The sequence below is a fragment of the Pleurotus ostreatus genome (genome assembly GCF_014466165.1).
Source record: "Pleurotus ostreatus strain PC9 chromosome Unknown scaffold_4, whole genome shotgun sequence".
NCBI classification, from domain to species: Eukaryota; Fungi; Basidiomycota; class Agaricomycetes; order Agaricales; family Pleurotaceae; genus Pleurotus; species Pleurotus ostreatus.
In genome coordinates this window covers 2,218,458-2,242,863 of record NW_023503159.1, presented here as the reverse complement: position 1 = coordinate 2,242,863, position 24,406 = coordinate 2,218,458, and the positions used below count along the sequence as shown (strand labels likewise).

Below are 24,406 nucleotides of genomic sequence, written 5' to 3'. Positions count from 1 at the left end.
GTCGAAATATACCATGGCCGAAGACGACGTGCAACGACCTACCAAGAGGTCTAAAATAGAGCATGGATCGTCTCCCACCGCAATGACCAATGATGATGTTATGCAAAACGACGACACTGCCATGACGGGAGAGCCTGAAGCATCAAGCTCAAGCGCTGTTGCTGTCGAACACGCCCCAGCCGGGCAACCGGGGAAAAAAAAGAGACGGGACGCGTCTGGGTGGGCCAAATCTAGGCGAGGGAAGGAGTCAGACAAGAAGAACGTCGGGCGCAAGCGGCGCGGGACGCGCAACGATGAGACCAGCGCGGAAGGTGCTGAAGGTGCGGGTGAAGGCAGATCCGCGGCCCCGAAGGGCCCTCGATACCCCAAACGACAATGCGCGCTCCTGCTCAGCTTCTGTGGCACCGGTTGTAGTGGGATGCAGATGTACGATCACTTTGTTTACTACTCGGAATACAATCAAGTTGATTGGTGCCTCCTCGTACTAGTCAACCGAATGCGCGGACGATTGAGGGTGTTCTGTTCGATGCGCTCGTAAAAGCCGGCGCTGTTTCTGAAGACAACGCTGACGACCCCGTCAAGGTCAATCTCGCGAGAGCAGCGAGAACGGATGCCGGTGTCCACGCAGCAGGGAACGTCGTCAGCTTGAAGATGATCACCTCTAGACCTGACGTTCCTGACATCCTTGCCCGCGTCAACGAGGAATTACCTCCAGAAATTCGGCTCTGGGGATATGTCAGTTTCCTCCGTTCAAATAGTACATGGCCTCGTCGTAACTAACACACACACCCCGCAGGTACGAGTGCAAAATTCGTTTAACCCAAGGACGTGGGTACCGCGTTCCTCCTCATCCTACGCTGTAAGTGTTGCGCAACGAGTCTAATCCACTGTGTTTAGGCTGTGCGACAGTCGGAAATACACTTATTTCTTCCCGTCGTACCTACTCATCCCTCCCCGACCCGGGAGCAACCTCATGCGCTCTCTCCAAAGATACGCGGAAGATGCGAATCCGGATACTGTTACCACCACCGCCTCTTCCATGACTTCTACGCACCCATTCTGGGAAGGAGTAGACCTCGCTACGGAGTCGCTGCAGGATACGCTGACGCGCAAACGTCTCTGGCGCGTCCCGAGTGAACAGGTACACGAGTTGCGTAGCATCGTGACCAAGTACCTCGGGACGCATAATTTCCATAACTTTACGGTTGGTAAGGAGGTCAATGAAAGAAGTAATTTTCGGCATATGAAAGCCATCGAAGTCAGAATCAACATTCTCATCTGAGTCTAATGTAAAGCGAATGCTGACATTGATGTATGATAGATTGCTGAGCCGGCAGTATACGGGGAGACGGAATGGATTAGCGTCCTGTTCCACGGTCAGAGTTTTATGTTGCATCAGGTCAGTCGCTTGAGTCTATCAACGTCCAGGGGTACTCATCTATCCATAGATAGTAAGTTTTACGATTATGCGCCACCATTGGTAGATGCTCAACAATCACCAGCGTAAGATGATGGCAGCTCTCGTCCTCTCCTGCCGCACAGGTGCCCCCGCCAGCATCATCGACGAGCTGTACGGGAATCAAAGCGTCCTGATACCCAAAATGCCGTCGCTCGGCCTCCTCCTCGAATACCCCATCTTCGAAACATATAACAGCAAAGTTAGTAATGAGATCAACAAGAACCTCGACCCGTCGCACGAGGGCTACCGCCCGCCCATAGACTTCGAGTTGTACAAAGAGCAGATAGCACGCTTCAAGCAGACGCACATCTACGATAATATGCGCAAGATCGAGGATCAGTTCGGGATGTACGTTCAGGCTCTGCTCAATGATATATGGTGACTGATGTTGATGCAGATTTGACGCGTGGATAAGATCGGTGGATAAATATGGCGGTGATGATTTGCTCTATCTGAACCACCAGGGTATCATACCTCCAGAGTCGGTGGTGGCCAAGGGGAGGCGAAGAGAGAATCCGTTTAAGGAGCAAAAACGCTTCGATGCCACAGCATTCCCTTCAGATAGTAAGGATGGCTCCGCTGAGGCGTTTATTAAAGAGGGGGAGGAGAGTGGAGTGGAAGAAGATGGTGTCGATGAGGTTGGGCAGCAGCTCTCAGACGCAGAATGTTAAGTTATGCCAGTGTATCAATTGTATAGGCGTATATATGTGCAGTGCGGGTTATACAACAAACTGACAGTAGTGCGTAGATCATGTCTGGAACTTCCTCATCGTCTGTATTTCGTCCAACAGGGCCTGCAGACGATCGTCCTCTATTTTCATGAGACTGTGAGGAGATTCAGCAACCCAATTGCTGTGCAACGAAGAAGAGACTCGCCTAGGAATGATACTCTTCGCTTCTTCAGCATCGGCTGGACACAGATTCGCTATTTGCGCTGTCTCAAACTGTGTTAACGCTGGTTCCCTTCGTAACGTTCTTTTGAAACAAGTCAGCTTCTGTAAACGGTACAAATAAGATCCACAGCTCACTCTCGAACAGCGCTAGCAGAGTCTGTGGTGCTAAACTTCGTGAACGTCTTCACATAGTCAAGGGTCTTATTATACACCCTATATGTATACGTGGATCGGCACACCGAACTCAGTGATCTGAGGGAGGACAGTCCTCACGGTGTATCAGGCGCGTCCTTGTCGCGATTCTCCAGCAGGTACTTGACCTCAGAAATCAGCAAGCAACCGGCATTGTTGAATTCTGAAGGGGTAAGGGGAAATGAGCACGGGCGTTATTGTGACTTTGTAATATATTGACCTGGTCCAAGCTTCAGCGCAGAGGCATCTTCCTCTTCAGCCTGTGGTCTGTGTCGCAGTCTCGTTGTCATTATGATTTTGAGGAAAGAGTGGCGGCGCTTGCCAAGATGGGGGACCTAACCTTACCCTGGATTACCTAAGCCTCAAGCTCGTCTGCTACCACAGTGACGGAGCTACTCTAGAGCAAACCTCCACGTACAGTGACGACTGTCGTAGGAATCCAGGACATCTACGGCCGAAGGACACTCGACGGCGCCCACATTACTAGACACTGGCATCGTTTTGGTCGCTTGGTCCGACCAAGTCTAGAAGTGACCCGCGTGGAGGTGAAAGCAACGGCACCGACGCAGACGACGAATTTGAGATGGTGCAAACTTATGGAGTGGTGGCGGACGGAAATGCACAGGAGCCCGCTGAATATGTGCATGGAACAGGTCATGGAGAGTCGGAGTCGAGCGCGTTGCTGGGCGAGAGTGCAACCGGGACGAAACCCGTACCCCACGAAGGACACGCGACGATAGGAAGTTGTGTTAGCAACTTAGCGAATACAATCATCGGTAGCGGTATGAGGAACTCGACTTTATGTTGTCTTCATTATGCTGATGCTATTCGGTTATAGGAATGCTCACATTTCCTATGGTATGTGCTATGCAACCTTAGCCGTGGTCCTTTATGAATGCCACACCTTTGACAGGCCATGGCGTCGGCAGGTATACTACCGGGAATCATTACCTGCCTGTTCTCTGGTTCCGTCGCGGTGTTTGGGCTGTATCTCTTGTCTCTGTGTGCGACGAAAACACCGCACAGACGGGCATCATTCTTCGCAGTGGCCCAACTCACTTTCCCGAAAGCCGCGGTGTTCTTTGACGCCGCCATCGCCATCAAGTGCTTTGGTGTGTCCATCAGGTATGCAATGCCTGAACGCCCCGCTATTGTGTACTTTATAACCTATTTCTACCGCCGGCAGCTACTTGATCATTGTGAAGGGTCTAATGCCCAGCGTTGTCGCCTCGATATTCCATGACCTAACCTCCGCGGAGACTAATCCCCCGGAATGGGCGTTATCTGGCCGATTTTGGATAACCATCTTTATGCTTGTGTTGGTCCCACTGTGCTTCTTGAGACGGTTAGACAGCCTTAGACATACGAGTTATGTGGCTTTATTCTCTATTAGTGCGTCTCAGTCCGTTCATTCATCGAGGATATACCCACTAAGCATTACATACACAGGTTACCTTATCATCATCGTCATCTCGTGCTACTTCTTTCCCCCCAAGGGTTCCACTGAGCGCGGCGAAGTCCATCTCATCCATTTCACACCTAATTTCGTCTCGACATTCCCCGTCCAAGTATTCGCATTTACTTGCGCTCAGAACGTAAGAAAATGCTGCCGTTTCGGGACATCTGACTCATTCCTACCTATCACTGCGTACAGCTCTTCCCCATTTACAACGAAATCGCCAGTAACTCCCAACGGCGGATGAATATCGTTATTGGGGCTTCCATTGGTTCGGCAACGTTGACATACGAGATCATTGCTGTTTTTGGCTACCTCACATTTGGGTCCAAGGTCGGCCATGCATCCTGTCCCTATTTTTCACGGAGTGAGCTGAAAATTGACGGGTGTCCTTGTAGGTTGGTGCGAACATCATTCAGATGTATCCGTCTACATCGCTCTTTATTGCCTTCGGTCAACTGGCGATTGTCATTATGGTGCTATTCTCGTACCCGCTGCAGGTCCACCCATGCCGCAACTGCCTCGACAAGGTCTTCCATGCAGGCGTCCCCCCGCCCGCCAAACTCTCAGACGAGGATGATGAGGACGAGAACATCGACGAACTTCCCAGCGCTGACATGACGCCCATGAAACACACCCTCCTCACAGCCGCGATAATAGCCAGCGGCTTCATGATAGCATATTTTGTAGATGATCTTAAAATGGGTGGGCAGCATATTCATTGGCAACTGCTCGCTGTATACTGACGATCGGTGAAGTGCTGTCTTTCGTTGGATCTACGGGATCTACCACGATCTCATTCATACTGCCTGGTCTGTTCTATTGGAAGGTACGCCTGAGAAGACTTCCACACTGGCAATTGCTACTAATATCACCATTCATTTCAGCTTACAAGGAACGACCCCTCGAGCAAATTCCTTAATCGGGCAGCTCTCGGTCTTTCGCTGTACGGTGCCTTTATATTTGTGTTCTGGTAAGCCTGTCCGCAGCCGCTGCACTCCACCACGTCCGTGGCTAACAAGGTTTGTATTAGCCTGAGTTTCAATATCTACCAAGTGGTGTACCCCTCGCCCGAGGGCACTGCAGGCCATTGAATAATACAATACCAAGAATTCTTATAACCAATGGGTGTTATGGGGTTTAATGCCCTATTCCGGGTCTTTGCAGAGGCTATGAGAGGCCTGTTGGAATGTACGATTTAACAGTCGAGTCTCCTGAGGCTCGAAGACGGTCACTCTTCTGGCATTGCGGGGAATTGAACCGTCACCGGAGTGGGAAGGGAATCCCCTTCGAGTGTCCTAGGGGCCTGAATGTCTCTTCTTTTGTAGATTACGCAATAATACAGCTTCCACAGCGGCGGGTACCGTCCTAAGGACACTGATATGGCAAATCAAGTTGGCGAGACTTTTGCGCTCAATTCGGACCTTATACAGTTCATATTGAGCTTGAGATTCCTGCAAGAGAGTGCCTCAAAGGGGATTTGCTAGGAGATATTAGGGGTATCAAGTGAAGAAATGGTTCCTGCCGCATCAGAGATCACGATGAACCGACGATGAACTTACATATCTGATGCTACACTCACACTCATGCCTCACGGCTTCAGATTTCTTTCATATACCACTTATTTATGAATTGCTGGAGTGCTGTGCGAACCCCAGACTGAAAGCTTTTTGTCGCGCCGTCCCAGCACAGATCGAGTTAGCCCGGCGGGCCAGTCTTGTCGTTTCGAGGATAACGATTGAAAATATCGTACTCGAAAGGAAGGATCGACTCCATATATTGCGCGTATGGCCGCTGAAATCCCTGTGGGATCAAAGTAATGGCCTGCCGCCAACTTTCCTTCTATTCAAGTCAAGTAGATAGTTAAATGGCCATGGCAACATATATGGCGTCTCAACCCAATCAGTACTTGGCGTAGAGATGAACACCCTTTCAGATATAAAGCAAGGCCCTCTAGTCGCGATAAATGGTCTCTCGCCTTCCCCGAACATTCAGCTCAATCTCACGCTGGAGTGTGTGCCGAAGGACGACAGTCAGGGGTAGCAGTTACTCAGGCCCTTCTCATTTGAGTAGGTCGACACGGCACGGTACGGACCCTCCCACAGAGCCAGATAAAGCGTCGCCACTCCGGAGTGCAGTAGGATTCACGAGAACGGTCAGGGGGATACCTACAGGGGCCTCTGAACGTTACCGACCGCAAGTTCACAGGCTGCAATGACGGGCAGGGTAGAGTGGGAGATGGCGCTTAAGATCTTGGGAGATCAGCTAGGCCCAAGCTCGGGCGCAAACTGTATCTCAACGGTACCCACAGTTGGACTGCGCGTTAGAAGAAGGATTGAAGTCAATTCAATCGACCCGTAGTCGGTCGTCACAGATCCACAGCGCAGCGGATGATGCCGTACATAACTGCGTGCGCGTGCTATAGACCTAATAACGTTAACATTCTTGGAAGTATCTTGGTCGAGTATAAGTCCTGTCGGTTACCTTGCATGATTCTCCTCAACCTGTTCGACGTGAATGATAACCTTTTTCTTGCCGCAGATACTACTCGTCTATGTGGGATAACTCAACCTTGCCAAGGATCTCATGTACTAATCCACTCAGATAGCACATAGCACGAATAGCAAACTGGGTGTGTCCCAGATAATGCAGACAGGAAACACCGCATCCGGTCCCGATTCCACAGTTTATTGTATCGTATAATCGAAAGATCGGATACAATTGCGCAATATGTATATAGGGAGGGCTTTTGAATTTTTATCGAATCCAAGTTTAGTGAGCCGGATTTTGCGAGGCCGGTGCATACTGCATCGTAAAAGTCTTCGGACGCCCTAAAACATAGGATTCGAGGCATTGTGTGTACCACACAGACTACTCTATAGACAAAGTAACGCGCCGGGGATAATCATAGTCGGTACGGAGATCTGGACGATTGTGGCCGCACTGGAAAAGGGAGCGTATATTCCCACGATCCGTTCATAAGTGCCCTCCCTTCTCTCTTTCATTTCGTCCCCTTCGTCCTTATCCAGATGCCCTGAATGCCTCGACGCCTTCTCCAATTCTGACATACAAATTCAAGATTCACGCCGCCTCAACTTTCACGACATTATTGTCCAGTTTCACCCAATTTCGCCCACTGTAGACCCAAGACTTTACAAAAATGTCCCTTCTCGGTATGTCATGGCTGTACGACCTCTCCTCGACGCAATGTGCGGCGTGGGGTCACATCCAGCGTGCTGAAAGACCTCCAGATAAAGCCATGCGCCTCACGTCGTCGGATGGCATTCTACCAGCATCATCAATGCCGAGCTCTCGTCACTCATCGCCATCCCTAACGCCAGTCGTCGACGGCGCGATGACTTCAGGCGCAGTGGGCCCAGCAGCCTCAGTGCCGAATATTTTGATGTTGGCGAAGAACCCATCATCAAACACAGGAAGCGTAGCGACCAATTCTACAAGCAGGCGCTCGCCCTCGACGGTGTCGTCTGACAAGCCTTCTCTGTCGCCTTCGTTGTCCGGCGATCTCGACGGCACTGGTGGTTCATCAGCACAGGCAGTAACTGATGTTGATCCGCAAATTCTTGAGGCGCTCAAAAGCAAGGACCGTCTTTACGTGCTTAAGCTGGGTGAACTCATGGAGGGTCTCATAAACGATCGGCGGTGAGTTTCCCCTTCCCCCGCACTTTTCTTCCCTTTTGCGCGCCTTTTATTGGGGCATCAGCGTCGGCGCAATAACTGCCACGATATGCGCATGCTTCCATCAATATGTCGCAATGGAGCTAACTCAAGATTTAGACAACGAATCGACCTCACTCCCTCGACCACCTACCAAAGACTTTTGGTCCACCGCTGCTCAGCATACTATGGACTACGGCCAGAGAACGACCCAACGACGAAGGGGATATCTGTGACATACGTCGTTGAAAGCCAAATGTAGGTATCCTGTCCTCTTCATCGTCCTTGCATTTACACCGCCAATGATACTCCGTCTTTCTCGCTTTGACTAGCCCTTCGCGTCGAATTTGCGATCTCGTTCCAGCTGAAAACAAGTTTCAGCCAGCATTCAAGATCATGGCTCGCCACACTGGCGATCGAAAATCGAAGCCCAACTCCCAAGCAGGCTCCGTAACCGGCGAAGATAATGATTCGTCCGATATTGAACCATCTGAGGCGGGGAGCCTTGGCGGGCGCAGCAACGCCACTGGTAATAGTGGTGCTATGAATAAAAGGCGCACCATCGAAGAACGTGAGGCTGCTTACAACGAGGCTCGCTCAAGAATCTTCATGGGTTTTGAAGAGAAAGAAAAGGATAAGGATATCAGCGCTAGCTCCTCTACGGCTAGCTTGGTTTCTGGATCTGGATCGGCCAGTGGCGGTGCAAGGAGTGTTAGCGAAGTGGACGGGGATGAGATGCTCGACTCGCCAGTTACTGAGAGCGAACGCTCAGTTCCAGTGGTAAAGGATAAACAACGGCGAACCAGCTCTAAGCGGGGCTCCGGCAATAACTCTACCACTTCCTCTTCAAGATCTATTCGATCTTCTGCACCTCAGTTTCTGGGAAGCGGCCCTAGTAGTTCAAGAGAGTCCCGGGCTCCTTCACCTTCCATGGCATTCGGGGTTCACTATGACCCAACTGCCATGGTGTCTCCTCCTTACGAAACCCCGTACCATAGCCCGTATTCTGGCACTAGTCCTGGCTCTGAGTATCCGCCACATCCATATTCATATCACCCTAGCTATCCGCCACCCCCAAATCAAACGCAACCATACTACGCTCCCTACCCCCAATACTATCCGCCTTACCCGTACCCTCCTCCCCACAATCATACTTCTGAATCCGCCGCTCAAACTACCCCAAATGGCGAATTTTACGCTCCCCACCCTTCAGTCCCTCCTCCAATAACTTATGGCCATCCTCCATATGGCTGGCCTCCAAATATGCCCCCTCCTCCCGGCCAGATGCAGCCACCGATGCCTCCTCCCCCGCCCCCGCATCACATGCATCAGGCTCAGTCGCCCCAACACGGGCCAAATCCTCTCCCTCCTTACCCACAGCCTCCCAATCCACAAAATGATCAGCATGCTCAATACCAGGCACCAAGCCCACCCAATACATACGGCTATATGCAGCCGCCTTACCCTTACCCTAGCCAGTATTATCCCCCGCCCCAGCATCCACTGCCGCAAAATGCACATCAGCCTATGTATGCTGGTCCAAGGCCAATGAACGGCGTGGAGCCTAACATGACGGATCGAGTCACCAACGGCCAATCAAATCCATACATCCCTGGTAACATGGGCGGGAACTCAACCAATGGTTCTGTGAGCCATTCGCGAGCATCCTCACGAAGCAGCATGAGCTCAGGTCCTGTCAACGGCAACAAAGGCCGTGGGCAATCTATCCCTCCTCTAACGCGTGGTCCTTGGAGCTATGGACCTGGGGTCTCTGGATACCAGCAATATACGAACAACGTCTCTAACGACGCAGTCGGACCAAGGTTGACCAACCGACGAATGTCGGGCAACAGCATGTCAAGTTCTGGGTATGGTTCGCGTTCATCAGTTGGTGACGAAGCTTCATCGACGGCTGTAAGTCCTCTGTGTAGCTTCGAACGTCCATGTTTTGACCTTTCCATAGTCATCCTCTACTTCGTCTTCGTCGCGACGAACATACACGTCTACTTCATCTCAGCATCCGTTGCCCGCTCGCCCCGATTGGGCTGTAGGGCTAAAACCACAACCTACACTCGCCTCGCACGCAAGGCACCACGACCATGGAAATAACCGGAAGGTGTCACCGATTTCGCCACCACGAAGCCAATCCTCCAATGGCAATGGCAGACCGCACCAGCAACCCGTGCTAGAATCTACTGATTTTCCGCCGTTGTCTAATTCCGAACGGGAGACTCGAGCCCCGACAGTGGCTGGCGCGTGGACCAATTCTTCGGTCATCAGATCTGCTGTCAGCCCTCCTAAGGGCTCTCCGGCTAATCAAGGAGGACCAGCACTGGTTAATCATATGTCACCTCCCAACAACATTGATGGTCACGACATGAACTTCAGATTAGAAGATACTGATCGTGGATTCGAACGACCACCTCCCAAAGGATCCGCCGAACTGTTCAACCCCAAGCTGCCTAGAAAATCGCAGACACCCAGCAGCCTCCAGGACGAACGGTCACAAGTTAAGAACGACCACGAGTCTTTGCTGGCTAGCCAGACGGCAGGCCTGTCGCTCACTGAGTGGGTTGAAAATGTGGAGCCTACTCCTCCGAGCAGCTAAGCTGCCTGAACTTCGTTCGCCGCTCCACCTTCTTTACATGTTCATTCGTCTTGCCGTCTAGTATTTTAGTTATCACCCTTGTTGACGAGGGGGTTGTAGGTGCGATAAGGGTTATAGTAAAGTTGATACGCAATGTTGTGCTTTCAGTATACTACCAAATAGATATTATCCAGATGTTCCTCTAGCCACACGCAATTAATTCCATCTTAACTTATGTTCTGAGAGCTCGGAGGTTCGCAGAGAAATCAACTGGTATACTATCAATACAAAATATTTGATTTACTACGCTACTTAATTAATGGAATGGAAAAGGCACAAGAGATAGAAGGGACACTACTAAGTCCACTGCTCTTTTCGATAGTCATCTCCTCGGTAATCACCACGGTGACGCCTTGGCCATCCGGAATCTGAAGGTCTTCTGGTGAACTCATCATCGTCTCTACGGGCACGACCCCGTCCTCGACTCCTTCCCCGACCTCCACGGTCTCCCCGATTCCCTCTGTCAGCGGAGTCGCGTCGATCACCCCCGTAAGGGCGGTCGTTGTGATTACCGCGTATGTCATTATAAGGTGGGAAAGGTGGAGGTGGTCCTCCACCCTGCGAAAACGTTGGCACATTGTTCCCCCAGTGTGCGGGTGGCGCGGGTGGGGCAGCAGGCGGTGGTGGAGGCACTATGTCGGTCACAACTGGAATCGGAACGGCGGACCCAGAAGTGAGTGTCCTGAGCATCATTTGGATTTGCTCGGGTGTCAACGAAGCCACCTCCGCGGCTAGGACAGCGGGTTCGATTTGAGGCACGATTTGAGGCGCGACTGGGGGGAAAGGAGGAGTTGGGATAGCAGGGGAATGAATGGATGGGGCAGTGGAGGGTCCTTCGTGCACTGTTTGCGGTCGAGCGATGAAGGTGTTGATTGGAGGGGCAAGTTTGCCCTTTTGAAGTATCCATATACCAATAAGACAGTTGGTCGTTCGAACTTTCGGTAGCTTCAAGTCGTCCAAAAGTTCGATGTATTCTGGTAAGGGTTCAGTCGAGAGCAAAGGAATAATATACAGCTCGCGGCCGGGATGGTGATCCTTTGGTCGATGCCCCCACGGAAATATTAGGCCGTGGCGCCTGAGTGGTCAAGTTAGTTGATCACTCATCATACATAGAAGGATCTGAGAACATACCCTTTACCAATGAGGAAGTCAGAGATGATTTGCAAAGGAGCGGTATCTTGTTCTGTAGCCGGAGAGAAGGCCGCGGAAATGAGCTCTTTGCTTGCATTCATGCGCATCTGCAGTAGATACTCTGCGGACTTGTCTACAGGGACTCGGCCTTCGATTCTGAGGATGTCTGACGGAAACAGTGTTTTCCAAAGTAGGGACTCTGGTACCAGAGTTCGACCACCAACTTGACGAGCTACTACCGGCGTTTCTTGAGGTATTGTCGAATCAAGTGGCATGCTAATCTGAAATAATGTAATGCTTCAGAACCCGAAAGTGAACTACACAGGATAACGGAGTCTTACCTTCCCGGACCAAACCGGAGGCAGCGAATCCAAGTTGTACGAGGGTGGGTCGGCTACGGCGGGCGTCTCGGGAGTGGGCTCTTCCAAGAACATATCGAAGTCCTGGTCTTCCGCGACAGGTTCCGAATCGGGTGTGCTCTTTGCGCGCGCATATATCGAAGAATAATGTGCAGGAGGCGAGCCCGGGGGAGTGGTACTTGGTTGATCGGAGGCAGTAGACGTAGGAGCGGTCCATATAGCATTCAGGTCGAACGATGCTTGGTGAAGCGTGTCTGCTTTGGGTGCATTGGGGGAGAAGGGGGAAATACCAGTGGTGGGAACGGTAGGCGATTCGGTGGTGTGAGGGTCTAACTGAGATACGTCTGTCTCAGCGGACGAGGGTGGTGGTTCGTTCGTTGCGACCTGTAGGTCGTCGTCGATATTGATCAGATCTGCGAGGTTCAGCTCTGGTTCCAAAGGATAGAGGTTTGTGTCCGAAGCAGATATAGGAGTCTGATCTAATGGGGACGTGGTCGAGGAGACATGGCTAGGCAGAGGCGGAGGAGCACCCCATCTCGCGGGGGACTGTCCAGTTGCACTCAGAGGCGATTCGGGGGGTACAGACACGGACTGCGTTCGCTGACGCTGGCTACGTAAACGCGCAAGCCTTTCCCTTTCGATTCTCTCCTCCTCTTCCACCTGACGCTCGCGCTCGCGTTCAAGTTCTCGCGTACTCGTCAACAAACCATTCTCATCTTCAATATCCTGGAAACCCTTATGCGTTATCTTCGCACGGGGCACGGTTGCTTTCTGCAAGATCGAATGCTCCAGCGCTTCCTGCTCCAGCTGCTTGATAGATTGCTTTGTCTCCTCGTTCGCTAAATCAGTGGAGGACATCATAGATATCTCTTTGGGAGTGATTTGAGCAGAAGCTATGCGTTTGTGGATCACGACACGGTCATCTTTGCCTAAATTAAATTGAAGCATGCGGAACCGATCCCTACAAAGGAATGTCAGTATCAAGAAATAAAACACTGTCAGTTCGCTAGAGGGGACATACTTGTACTTTGCCCCAGCGTGAGGCCTTCCAGCCTTGTCAGGCTCAGAGTATATATCAAAAACACATTGCTCCAGCCCAGTAGAAAACTCTTTCGCTGCTTCCTCCAGTCTGCGTTTGTCATCGTCCGTCAATTCCTCCTGCTGTTTCTCCACAGCCACACCTTCGACATGCAAGTGAGGATACTTAAGGAAGACCTTGGAAAACAACTCGGCAAGTTTGCCTAGACAGTACTTCCTGGTGGGATCCTCTTCCGCTGGCGCTTCGGACTCGCTTTTCTTTCTTTTCGGTACAGGCTCTCGGATGGTCGTCCGCTTGCGCTTGAGACTAGGCGAGCCGCCTTGACGCGACAAACGACGCCTCCCAGGTCGTTCGTCCTGAGACATGCCATCGGATTCTTCAGACGAAGATTGCCGAGCAATACGGCGCTGAAAGTATCAGGATAATCAGTGAGACAGTTGCGATCCATCTTGCATGACAACACACCTTTCCTTTCATCGTACTCCTCGCAGCCTCTGACACATAGTCATCTTCGCTATCTGCGTCCCCCTCCGACTCAGAGCTCGGTATGGCAACGTGATTGCTCTCCGTCGCCCCATTCCTCCGATCACCATTCGTTTGAGGGGGTTTGTTTTGTCGTTTGGGAATTGTTATAGTGGGCTTGACTTCTTCCACTGCTTCGGCACCTTCCCAGTCCACTAAGCAAGAAAGTCAACAGTCAGCCGATACGTTCGGGAAAGAAAAGGGGGGCATCAAGAAATAAAGTAAAGCACCATCTCCGTAACGGCATGCACAGTATCGCAAACTACAGATCGTACACGATCTACAACTACGTTGACCATAGCGCCAGCGGCAACAACTTGAAGCCACGCTTGGGCGTGCTGCGCATGCACCTCACTCAAAATAGAGAAAATACTCAGGAGTAGGTGCGCCGTACCGAATGTGCATGCATGTACAGCGACGTAATGAAAGGCGCACACGAGCGTAATTTATACGTAATGCGATACGGAGGGACGACTTTATAGTACAGAGGGTAATGCAGAGCAGAAAAAACTCACTTATAGTACGTTCACTGGTTTTTTCAGTACATGGTGGGCAGATGTATATACCTGTAAAGATCAAATGAGTCAGACGGCCTTGTAATCGGTGTCATCAGTACTCACGGATGTCCTCAGCGTCGTTCTCGCTTAGCTGGATACATGTGAAGTGATACCTGAGTTGAGGATAAGGTAATCAGTGGTGGCCCTCTGTTCAAAGGCAACGTACACACCATTCACCGCAACGCGAACATTCTATCATTGGGGTTCCATCATCTTGGCCTCTGCAGGTACAGATCGCCTTGCCCTTGCCCTTCGCCTTACCATTGGTCTGAAGCTTGCGTTTTACGTTCCTTCCAGCAGCACTCAGGCCGTTTTCACGATCTGCGACATCCTTGCTGTGGTTTTCCTTCTCTTCAGAGTCATGTTTTTGAATCCCACGCCCCTCTTCTGTTACCAGAGCTTCAGTGGGCGCTGCTACCTGATTTCTTCGAGATCTGGGAGGGGGCTGTGGTGTGGGTACGTGCGATGCTGCTGTCGCCGACCGGGTTCGGGCGCGGGTGCTCATTTCGAGAGACTTGAAGGATCGATGGAAACAAGATGGGAGTGAGAAAGTCGCGTGCGGCGGCGATCCCGCCTTTTGTATGTACATATTTGCAACGAGCGCTCACACATAGGGGCTAAAGATACTTCCCGGTTGAAGAAGGCTTCATTCGGCTTAAGAACAACACTCAAGAACAACGATAGGATTCACTGTCCTTTGTAGCTGTACAGATATATTAGTATACAATGTCGCTTAGTACGTACTAAGATATCTCACATATATGTAGCCAATGGCACTTCAAGCTCGAAGTGGTCGATGTACTACATGACTACCGGCGAGCATCAAAGGGCCCGATGGCTGGGGGGATAAGTACCAGCACATGTGCTACATCTACGTCCCGACACCAACGGGAACGTTCGATGGTCCTCTCGGACCTGTAGACATTTTTGGTGTTAACTGTTCTAGGAGCACCTCTCGAAGTCACGTGCAAGTCGCCACGTTCGTCGCGATCGAAACTTTCGCGCTCTTCCGCCGCTCACCGCTCGTACCCCATCCCGCTCGACCCCGATTCCCTTGAGGCTGCGTCGCGTCGCGTCAATTGATTCCGGACAGGAGCCACGGAAATCGTGGGCCGCACTTGCTCGCTTGGGCTTTGTCTGTTGGCGGGGCTGCTCAGATCGAGGTCGAGGACTGAATCGGTTGTGTTGCTTATTATCTTCGGCCTCCGTTTACAGCCAAGATGCTCCAGGCCCTGATGTCGGACATGTTACTACCGGAGAAATTCAAGAATAATCTCTCCCGCCACTCGAAGGACCTGGTTCTCTACGCCTTTAATCGCCCTTGACGAATGGAAGTCCAGCGAAGTGCCGCTTTATCAACGGGGAACAACAGCACCGGCTGATACTATTGACGCGGTGGCAAGGTTTGACACTGACGAACGAATGCCATTTTGACATGCATACCCATGTCTTTCAGGTCTTGGGAACCGACTATCGCACCATATGGTTCGTCCTGTGCTTCTTTCCCCCTATCACAATAGTTGTCGTTCATCTCGACCCCCCTTGTTCGGAACGCGGCCTGGGTTAAACTTGTCTACGCAAGTTTCCGCCCCAGGATAAGGGTGAGTTATCTTTGATTTGTCATTGCCAGCACTGACTTACTGACATTGATCAGAGCACAAATTAGCTACTCGTTATACGATGTCTCATAAACTATTGCGATGCTACGGGCCCGGCTACCGATATCAAAGTTGGCCCGCCTTTGCATCGCCGTCGGGTTTCACAAGGTGCCTGTTCCAAATTGGCCTTGAATGATCGTTGTGACTCCCCTTGGCTGGAGTGATATTGGCGCAACTACATCATTATTGACGAGTCCTCGGCACTCGTCATCATGCAGATGCACCGGCGGCATCAATTGCCCACGCCAGAGGTACGGTCTGGTACAGTGGTACTGGCCGCTTGCGACATTCGGTCGTTTCGGTCTATTAGGCGAATATAGGATCCGCCGAAGACAGTTACGTTCAACGGTACGAGGAGCTCGATGTGCAGGCCGGACATATGTACTTCCAAAGGAGACTGTGCATGCCGGTCCGTGGTACCGCCTTGATGGAGATGAATGATGGATGCCTCACCTTTTGAGATAAGGCGGGGCAGTTGCGATAAGTGCGTGGTCTCTCATATAAGCTCTGAATTCGGTTGATCTTGTCGATGGTTTCCGCAAGACGAGGTCAGAGGAGAGCCGCTCGTTCGCTCCTACGGTGATGGGTACGTTTGAAATTATTATAAGAATATACACATTTTACCCAGCGTAATATTGCAGCGCAGCGCGCCTGAGCACGACTCGGGGATCTGTGAGAGGATTTACAGCCAAGCGAGAAACGAGGATGGGATTTATCCAAACCTCCGGGATTTGATATCATACATCATGTCCGATTGGGGCATCTATATCTGGATCGTGGGGGAATGAGATACTGAAATGGGGCGCGTTCGTCGAGCGGGGGGTACACGTGATGGCGTCTGCGTCCGTCAGCCATTGGACGGGGGCAAAGTTGCTTTATGGGGGCGTCTTTGGCTTGCGTGCAGGTAAGGGTATTGCTCTGAATGGTCATCTTCCCGGAGATCACTGATTCAGTCTTAACAGGCAGAGCTAGGGATAACGAGACTGACCTGTGGCGTTAATAATGGGCGAGGCAATCGGGTCGGCGTAAATGGATCCGTGTGGCCTGGTGGTCGCGATATGATCCAGAGGGTCTCATGTCTCGAAGTTCGTGGAGCGAGTCGCAGTGGGGCAGGCGAGGATGTCTGGGACAGGGGACAAGATGGAAGCCTCTTAGGGCCCGGTCTGCTCGTCGAGATGTTAGTCCCTACCTGCCAAATTTGGCTCCCACGGTTGGACCAAACCTGGCCCAAACCTACTCCAAACCGACAGTTTGGTCTGCTGTACCAGGGGGTTTGCGGGTGGGTTAGGACCTTCCTGTCACATTATTATGTCAGCGTTAATATACCTGGTGGCACCTTGTATCAACTGCATTATCTATTCCCTCCAATAAACAGTACTACAGCTTGTGGTGTTTATTTATTAATGAATGTTAGTGGTGAGATAGCAGGACGAAGAAGTGAAAAAAGGACAATCCGTGGCTCGAACCCGCAACCTTTCCGTGCTAAAAAGTAGTACTCAAGCGCGCAAACCGCTAAACCAACGTACCACATGTTAAACTCTTTTGGACTAGTATATCACCTACTGAGCCGGGATACTTCAGGTCGCCGACAAGAAATACAAGAAATACCGAAAGCAGAAGTTTGCATGTATTTACTTTGTATCTATTGCCGCTTTCCCACCATGATGTCTGTGACTTATTTGTGACGATTCCCAAGCGCCCTGAGCAGACTCCAGCGCTAGGTTTTGTCAAGTTCAATCTCCGCCAACCCCAGGCCCGAGGGACTGACATCTCGACGAGCAGACCGGGCCCTTATGGAGTTGGAGAATCAAAGTGGTTTCGCGGTGGCCATATCTCTGTGTTGTTGCGGAGCTGGGAGACCTTGTGATAGCCAACTGCCAGATTGGACAAACTCGGAACTTCGGTCGGTAATTGCAGTGTGTGTGATATGTCGGCATGGGATTGATGCAGAGATGAAGCGTCATGGTCGACGGCATTCCAGGAGTAAAAATGAGACTTTTATCTGCAGAGAAAGAATTCTGACAGGAATCAGGAATACTGTTGGCAGGCAGAGTCAGCGGTGGACGGGCGCCTATTTGACTCAGGGTACAGTCCGGAGGTTCGAGCTGGTGCAGCACGGCTGTCTCTCTTTAACCCTCTCCTCCTCCTCGTCCCCATCTCCGCCCCCGACCGCTTCCACCTTTTCCGCTCGTCCTTATCCGGCCAGCTCAGCTGCTGGCCAGCATCCGACAGGTCAGTGTCCGTTCCCCAGTTTCCCCCTTCTAGACCGGCAATATGGCTCTGAGATTCTTCTCAGCTTCTGCGATCCGAATCGTAGCTCGATATTCTTTTCTCATGTATCTGCCTTTCTAGATAGTCCCGTATCAAATTGAAGCGGCCTTGATTTGATTTCTTCTTCAACCCTTGCCTCGACGCCCTGACGCCAGCTTCGACGAGGCCGCCCTCGCAACAATATCACATTAAACATATCGTGCATGCCTGAGAATATTACATGGCTGCTGCTGCTGTCGTTCATTCCAGCGTGTCAGTTTCCACTCCTTTCCACATGCCCTCTCATCAGCGCGTAGCCAACCCAAAGCCTCTGCAACCTCAAGCTTCGTCCTCTCGTTCTCCACAACCCCCGGTGACTTCAAGCACGCCGAGCACATCAGACGCCTCATCAAAGCCATTTCAGCGAATCAGATCATCGTTGGAGCACAGCATACGGACCGCAACGCGGTCGAAAAAGTCAAGCTCGACATTACCCCCAACCGATGATTTTGCGACGTTGACCCCCAAGACTAGCAAAGGCAAGGAGAAGGAAACAGCCGATGATAGCACCACGAAGGGCAAGGAGAAGGACAAGGAGAAGTCGAGGGTGCTGAGAAGACTAGAGTCCAAGGTCACTTTCCGAAGACATGGTCGGGATTCACCTTCTAGTCCTTCCCCCGTCCCGCCCTCTCCCGCCCCCATCCCGTTCGCTGCGAAGGTGAAGCGTGGAGGTAAAGACGCAGAGCACGACGAAGATCTGGTGCGTATGGCGGGGTTCACCAGTTTCATGACCCCCTCCCTCCGTCAGGCTTCGATGTCCTCGCCCGCCTTACACCTGTCTTCGCAGGCATTACCTTCGCCTAATTCCCAGCCCGCCGTTGCTGCATCCTCCTCCACACCCCTCGCTGCTCTTGTATCCCCTGGAAAAGATCGATCACGTCGCACCAGCCTACAACCAGCAACAGTCAAGGCGAAGGAAATCAGTGCACCCGTCCCGCTGGCGCCTAAACGGGATCCTTCTCGCACGCGAAGCAGTGGAACAGTAGCCATGCCGTCCACGCAGTCGTCATCGACAGCAATTCGGGACACGGTCCCATCATCATCAACACCATCGTCCCCACGAATGCACAGATCATCAAAGTCAACCCCCGCTGCGCTTCCCACATCCATATCTACGACCTCCCTGCACGATTCTGGGCACCGCAATGGCGTCCTAGATTTAGACACCCCTCCGGGACGAGGATCCAGAGATCTCCATTCGCCATCCGCCGCTCCTGCGGCGACCTCGAGCTCTCGTAATGCCCAACTTTCCCGTTCCAAGTCTGCGGCGAAGAGCTCATCTTACCTTCCGCTTGGTAACCCTCCCCCTTCCCCATCCCCCACACCACGATCGTCGACACCTACTCGAGCACGGTCACCCTCGGCTACACGTACCGGCACGAGAGTAATAACACCTAATTCTCCACGACTCACCTCTCCTTCAGCGACTCACCTTCCGTCTACCCCTCCACCAAAAACCCGCCGTCCTTCAATGGATGCCCCACGCCCATTAATGTCAACACCCGAAGATCGTACCACTTCTCCTACATCGACCCCTCGACGCTCCTCACTCAATGCATCGCCTTCACATGACCGATCTCAATCCCCAGCCGCACGGCCTCGAGCCACATCACCCATCCAGCGTCCTTATGCACAGAACAGACATTTTAATATAAGTACCACGTCACTTGGACCTCCTCCAGATCCAGAGCATAGTGAAGCTATCCGGACCGCCGTTAACATGCTGTCTCGACAGCTCGCCAAAGGACCGTGGGTTGTGGGACGGAATAATGATAATGCTGCTAGAGATTGGGATGAGGTAGAGTTCAGAACGAGAAATTTGCTTCGATTGGAAAAGGTATGGGGGAAGGGAGCAGGTGGTACGGGTAGTCAAGTTAGTTTGAGTCTTCAAGCCGGTGCAGGGATAGGTTCAGGCGGCGAGGAGAGATTGAGAAGGGTGTTCTGTGAAGCATTGAGGGATGGTTACGTGTTATGCCAGTATGTCGCCGTCTCCATTTTCTACTCCCACCATTCTATTGTCCCCTACCCGCTCCTCTCCATTCTTCATTTGTTGATATCCGCGAACCCCGATATCCATCTGGTACTGACTGTGCGGGTGGCTACAGGCTCATGAACAAACTCCGATCAAGCTCAGTGGTTAGGCCGGATCCTCGTGAAGATGGTTTCGTGCGCACGGCCAATGTTACGAAGTTTCTTGCTGCGTGTTCGTCGTATGGTTTGGCTTCCGAGGATCTGTTTCAACGAGATGACCTGATTGAAGCGTCGAGCGAGTCTCTTGCGCGGGTGGCGAACACGATCCTTGCGCTCATCAAGTACTCCGAGTCCCCTCAGTCGTTGGATCGATCGAAAATCCTTACAGGCTCCGGTATGAAACAACGCATGGGCAGCACCCCGGCAAATGGCTTAGGCAACGGCGGGCCGTATGGCAGCGTTTCCCGAGCGGCAGCTTCGACGCCAAACCTGAGTCTAGCGCAACGGTCCACTTCTCCTACCAGCCAGAACCCCCCGCCGTCGCCCGTGACGGCTAGGAAAAGGTATAGCCCCCCTGCAGGATTGCCCCCAGTGCGTTCGGACAGTCCCAGCGAGAGTTCTGGACAGTCGAGTGGCGGGAAGACTGAGCAAGCTCGGAAACGAGGAGAACACAAAGCGGAAGGAAGAGAGCGAGAGAAAGCCGAAGGCAGGAATGATGTCCACCGCAGTCGGACCAACTATCAAGATGCGCCGATGACTCCGCCAAAGGATGGTTTCCAGCTTGCGACGCCACTTGCGACGCCTCCTTCGAGACCCCCTCTCCGGCCGCTGCGATCCCCAAGGCGTACAACCCGGGAGGAGGAGGAAGATCTGGGAATGTTCAATTTGGGGCTGAGCTCCGGGGATACCAGAGATCTGTCGAGCTCACCCCATACAGGTCGGTTGTCGGTTGCAGACTCCACGCGCGCATCTCTGGGAGACTACTCTCTTCGCGAATCTATTGCAGATTCCGTGTTCACGACGACCTCAACCAATGTCTCGTCGTCGCATGCCTACAGCATGGGCGTCCCCATCAATGGTGTTGCAAGTAGCACGGGCGCTGTGTACGGCGATCGAAGCAGCGCTGGCATGCGTCAATCGGTGGCATCTAGCGCCATGACGGATACGACGGGATACTCTAGTTTGCTGGATGCGGGTCTCGGGGGGAGACCGCACAGCAATAGTAGTGGGTATAACAAGTTTGGTACCATTCGGACAATAACCACTGAAGCGACCTCGGAAGCTCCCTCCTTTGGGCGCGAAGAGGGCAGCGCCATCGCTGCGTCCTTGTTCTACGGTGAAGAGCTTTCAAGAAAGCGCACACCAAGATCGAGCGATGGCCCGGTAGTAGACTTGTCGAGGGTTGCGGAGGAGACCGACGATAGCGAGGCGAGTACGAAGGGCGGTAAACGACTCAGTCGTGAGCGAGACAAAGGCAGGGATGATAAGGGGAAGGCGAAAGGTAAAGAGACATATACCGAAGCTGAAGATCGCGTCGAAAAGGCTCCTGCGCTGCGGCTTGGCAAAGGAAAGTGGCCTGACGATTTCCTTGAAGCACTTCAAGCCCACAATAATAGCCAAAGCTCTCGTCCTATCCCCCTTAAGTCCCCTTCGCCTGATGAAGACGAAGGATCATATCCTTCCTCACCGCTTTCTATCTCACCGCCGAGGAAGCTAGCTGTCATTGGCGCTACTCGGCGTAACGAAAGTCTCGAATCCATTCCTCAATTTCCGCGGCGTCCCACTCACCGAGCTCGACATAGCGTCGATTCACCAGCCTTACTACCCAAAGAAGGCATCCTCCGTCGCGATGTCAGTCCAGATAGTATCCCGTCGAGTAGAGTTATGATCAGAAGGAACAGCTCGAAACCTGGATCGCGAAGTGGTGTCTACCTTCCCCGTAATCTTTCGGATGACCGTCGTAACTCAGGTGACAGTGACTCCCTAGTGCCATTTCCGCGCACCGTTTCGGGGGAACACGGGTCTGCGTCGCCCGCTCCGCGACCAGCGACCGATGATCCGCTGCTCGAACGACCCCGGCTTGTTAGAGGTAGATTTCAGAGCGAGATCCAAGGCGAATCGTCCAGGAAGCGCCGACCAAACTCCTACGATGATTTGGGCGCGAAACCCCAACGCTCGAGATTCGAGAGCATGGTCAACCTCGGTGTAGCATCCAACAATCCCAGTGCTAGCGATTTAATATCTCGTGATTCTATGGATGGTAGCGCGGTCCGCAGGCCACTCATAATCAGAGAGGAAGGCAAACTTCCTACCCATTTCGTGAGTAACCCCACCCATTTGCCTTCTATTAATCCACCCCTGAGTGTTTTACTTTCGCCTAGCAACTTGGCAATTGCATCGGGCGTGGCCAGTTTGGATCGGTGTACCGCGCACTTAACTTGAACACAGGGCAGATGGTCGCGGTGAAACGCATCAGGTTAGAGGGGCTCAAGGAAAACGAAGTGACGCAACTTATGAGGGAGGTTGATCTGGTGAAAAGCCTTTCCCACCCGAGCATCGTTAAGTATGAGGGTATGGCAAGAGACGAAGATACCCTGAGCATCGTTCTCGAGTAAGTTCTCACTAGGCTGTATAAAACCCGTCTTATTAGCTAATGATGACTATCTATAGGTACGCTGAGAGCGGCTCTTTGGTCCAGACCCTCAAAGCCTTCGGAAAGCTTAACGAAAGTCTGGTGGCGGGCTACGTGGTTAAGATCCTGGAAGGTTTGGATTACCTCCATCAAAGTGGCGTTGTACATTGCGACCTTAAAGCGGCCAACATCCTTACCACGAAGACAGGCAATGTCAAACTCGCTGATTTCGGCGTTTCGTTGAACATGCGGGCAATGGAGCGCGAGATGACTGACGTAGCTGGCACGCCCAATTGGATGGCTCCAGAAGTCATCGAGCTCAAGGGTGCTTCACCGAAATCAGACATTTGGTCGTTGGGATGTACCGTAATCGAATTGTTGACAGGGAGGCCACCGTATGCGGAGATGGAAAACAGCATGTCAGGTATGCCTTTCGCTTCTTTACGCCTTCGTCTGTCGGTTTACCCCCCATCCGTAGTCATGTTCCGGATCGTGGAAGACGCGATGCCTCCGCTACCCGAGGGATGCTCCCCGATCTGTGAAGATTTCCTGAAGTTGTGCTTCAATAAGGATCCAGAAAAGCGCCCGGGCGCTGAGATGCTTTGCGAGCACCCTTGGCTGCAGCAAAACTATGCAGCCTTGAAGGTATGAAACTTTTGCATGTACTTACGACGCGTACTGACTGCTTCATCAAGGATCTACGTCCACAAGATAGCATACCGTTCCTGCGTCGCGTCAGCCAAGACATGCAATCCAGATCCGATGCCCTAAGATACCTGGCGAACCTTGACTCGTCAGACGCTCCTGTCTCCGAGAATCTGCAAAGGTCAGATGATGGCAGCAGCGCCAGCCCTGTTCTAGGGCGAAGGACTTCCCATTCCTCTGTTCGACCTTCCCTTCTCAGCGATAACGAGATATCTCCTCGTGAGCACACCTTCGTGAAGACCACCTTCAGTAAACGTGAGGTTACGTTGAATTGATCTCACGACTGAACTAAATCAATCCCGTTGTAGCGATGGTATGCCGTGTTTGCTTACAGAATGTCAAGAAGAGCGCCGTTCTATGTGCTCAGTGCAGTCTCATCGCCCATTCGAAGTGTGCACCAAATGCACCCCCTACTTGCGATCTACGCGCACAATTGCTTCTGTATGCGCATTACGCCGAAAAGGGAAACCCTGCTAGTGTCTATTCGAATCCAGTAGATATATCCAACGATGGCTACCCCGCTGGTCCCGCGTCGGATGTCCCTTACGTTGCCCATTCTCCTCGCACCAGCATTGACATTGCGACACCTCCTCAATCGCCGCCTGCGTCTTCACACAACGGAACTCCACATCCTCCCACCGCTTTCAAATTCATGTCGGCCTTCAAGCGTTCACGCTCGAGCTTGACTCCGGAACCTCCTGGTCCTCCTCCGACAGCAACCTCGTTGGCAGTACCCCGCGATGACCGGCTTGCACGAAGCAGGTCTGGCATATCTCGCAAGGATCGCAAAGAGCGTCCGCAATCTTTGTCAAGTATGAGCACCAATGCCAATTCAAGCCTTAGGAGCGCCGCGACCGCCGCTGAGAGCTTCAACAGTAGGCATAGTCGCCACGAGGCCACTCGATCGTTGGTGTCTGGTGAGGACTCTGTTGACGACGAAACACGTGGAAGTCGGTTCTCGGGCTCGCGGTTTACAACGTTCTCTGCTCCGTCCCAAGCAGAAGAGGAGCCTCCAGCGAGCATGCCGGGCGACATGGTTCCAGACAGCCGCAAGGGCAAGAAACATACCAAGGACAAGTCATCCGGGAACTGCATCGTGCAGTGATCTTCCTTTCATCGTCTTTCGTTTCATTTTGTTTATTTCTTATACGTATTACATTTTGTTATCATCAGGGGACGTTTAATACCTCAGGCATCTAC

General features: G+C 52.2%; 6 protein-coding genes across 6 annotated transcripts; 4 read left to right on the top strand and 2 right to left on the bottom strand.

Annotated features, from left to right (window-relative positions):
* Positions 1-13: 13 nt before the first annotated feature.
* On the top strand, positions 14-2,130 carry PUS1 (tRNA pseudouridine synthase 1; the record flags this gene model as incomplete). The annotated part of the gene is made up of 7 exons (XM_036776119.1): positions 14-426; positions 489-735; positions 797-828; positions 898-1,258; positions 1,322-1,399; positions 1,485-1,807; positions 1,857-2,130. 7 exons carry the CDS (start codon positions 14-16, stop codon positions 2,128-2,130), a joined length of 1,728 nt encoding a protein of 575 aa, XP_036632138.1.
* A 78-nt stretch (positions 2,131-2,208) lies between these two features.
* On the bottom strand, positions 2,209-2,834 carry RPB4 (RNA polymerase B; the record flags this gene model as incomplete). Its single annotated transcript, XM_036776118.1, has 5 exons — positions 2,209-2,284; positions 2,336-2,434; positions 2,488-2,565; positions 2,626-2,707; positions 2,765-2,834. 5 exons carry the CDS (start codon positions 2,832-2,834, stop codon positions 2,209-2,211), a joined length of 405 nt encoding a protein of 134 aa, XP_036632137.1.
* A 293-nt stretch (positions 2,835-3,127) lies between these two features.
* On the top strand, positions 3,128-5,094 carry PC9H_006572 (uncharacterized protein; the record flags this gene model as incomplete). The annotated part of the gene is made up of 10 exons (XM_036776117.1): positions 3,128-3,326; positions 3,383-3,402; positions 3,458-3,669; positions 3,731-3,936; positions 3,994-4,139; positions 4,199-4,333; positions 4,399-4,705; positions 4,759-4,829; positions 4,888-4,973; positions 5,034-5,094. The coding sequence occupies 10 exons, from the start codon at positions 3,128-3,130 to the stop codon at positions 5,092-5,094; spliced, it is 1,443 nt and encodes a 480-aa protein (XP_036632136.1).
* A 2,066-nt stretch (positions 5,095-7,160) lies between these two features.
* On the top strand, positions 7,161-10,283 carry PC9H_006571 (uncharacterized protein; the record flags this gene model as incomplete). Its single annotated transcript, XM_036776116.1, has 4 exons — positions 7,161-7,660; positions 7,796-7,933; positions 8,008-9,589; positions 9,639-10,283. 4 exons carry the CDS (start codon positions 7,161-7,163, stop codon positions 10,281-10,283), a joined length of 2,865 nt encoding a protein of 954 aa, XP_036632135.1.
* Positions 10,284-10,570: 287 nt separating this feature from the next.
* On the bottom strand, positions 10,571-14,435 carry PC9H_006570 (uncharacterized protein; the record flags this gene model as incomplete). The annotated part of the gene is made up of 9 exons (XM_036776115.1): positions 10,571-10,782; positions 10,835-11,397; positions 11,454-11,734; positions 11,795-12,773; positions 12,834-13,258; positions 13,317-13,528; positions 13,889-13,939; positions 13,994-14,043; positions 14,101-14,435. 9 exons carry the CDS (start codon positions 14,433-14,435, stop codon positions 10,571-10,573), a joined length of 3,108 nt encoding a protein of 1,035 aa, XP_036632134.1.
* A 3,698-nt stretch (positions 14,436-18,133) lies between these two features.
* On the top strand, positions 18,134-24,311 carry PC9H_006569 (uncharacterized protein; the record flags this gene model as incomplete). Its single annotated transcript, XM_036776114.1, has 7 exons — positions 18,134-19,875; positions 20,004-22,188; positions 22,251-22,480; positions 22,540-22,925; positions 22,980-23,146; positions 23,197-23,461; positions 23,515-24,311. The coding sequence occupies 7 exons, from the start codon at positions 18,134-18,136 to the stop codon at positions 24,309-24,311; spliced, it is 5,772 nt and encodes a 1,923-aa protein (XP_036632133.1).
* Between the last annotated feature and the right edge of the window lie 95 nt (positions 24,312-24,406).